The sequence below is a fragment of the Atheta coriaria genome, unplaced genomic scaffold (genome assembly GCF_025399875.1).
Source record: "Atheta coriaria isolate IRGN ID8LTWV9N9 unplaced genomic scaffold, Caltech_Dcor_3.1 scaffold542_size3066, whole genome shotgun sequence".
Lineage (NCBI taxonomy): Eukaryota > Metazoa > Arthropoda > Insecta > Coleoptera > Staphylinidae > Dalotia > Dalotia coriaria.
In genome coordinates, this window is record NW_027050008.1 from 1,757 (window position 1) to 2,256 (window position 500).

A 500-nucleotide genomic window follows, 5' to 3' on the forward strand; every position below is an offset into this window, starting at 1 on the left:
TTCGGATGGATAGTCTCCGGACCCTCCGGCAGTTCCAACCCGGCCGCCACGGTACACACGCTCCACCTCAAAGTCGACCTCGACTTGGACGCAAGCCTGCAACGTTTTTGGACTCTAGATGAAGTACCTAACTCCTCAAACTCAAAACTTACCGAAGCCGAAGAGGAATGTGAGAGCCATTTCCGCACCACACACTCAAGGGACAAAGACGGCCGCTACATAGTTCGGCTACCGTTCAAATCACCTCCGAGTCAACTCGGCGACTCGAAACTCAAGGCCCTGCGGATGCTGTACTGTCTGCAGAGGAAGTTTCGATTGAACCCCGACTTCAAGCAGGCATACACCAACTTTCTGGGGGAGTATGAAAGCCTACAACACCTTGTTCCGGTCTCATCAAGCCTTCCAGAGCCCGATGTTGTCTACCACCTGCCGCACCACGGGGTCCTGAAGGAAAGCAGCATAACCACGAAGCTCCGTGTCGTTTTCAACGGTTCATGCGC

The 500-nt window shown here is 54.2% G+C and overlaps 1 protein-coding gene across 1 annotated transcript in view; it reads left to right on the top strand.

Annotated features, from left to right (window-relative positions):
- The window catches only part of LOC135803049 (uncharacterized), a gene marked incomplete at its 3' end in the record, with an annotated part of 1,847 nt that overhangs the window by 702 nt on the left and 645 nt on the right, over positions 1-500 (top strand). The window contains exons 2-3 of the mRNA XM_065316673.1: positions 33-51; positions 119-490. Coding sequence (XP_065172745.1) covers positions 33-51; positions 119-490 — 391 coding nt within the window. The remainder of the gene's footprint in view (positions 1-32; positions 52-118; positions 491-500) is intronic.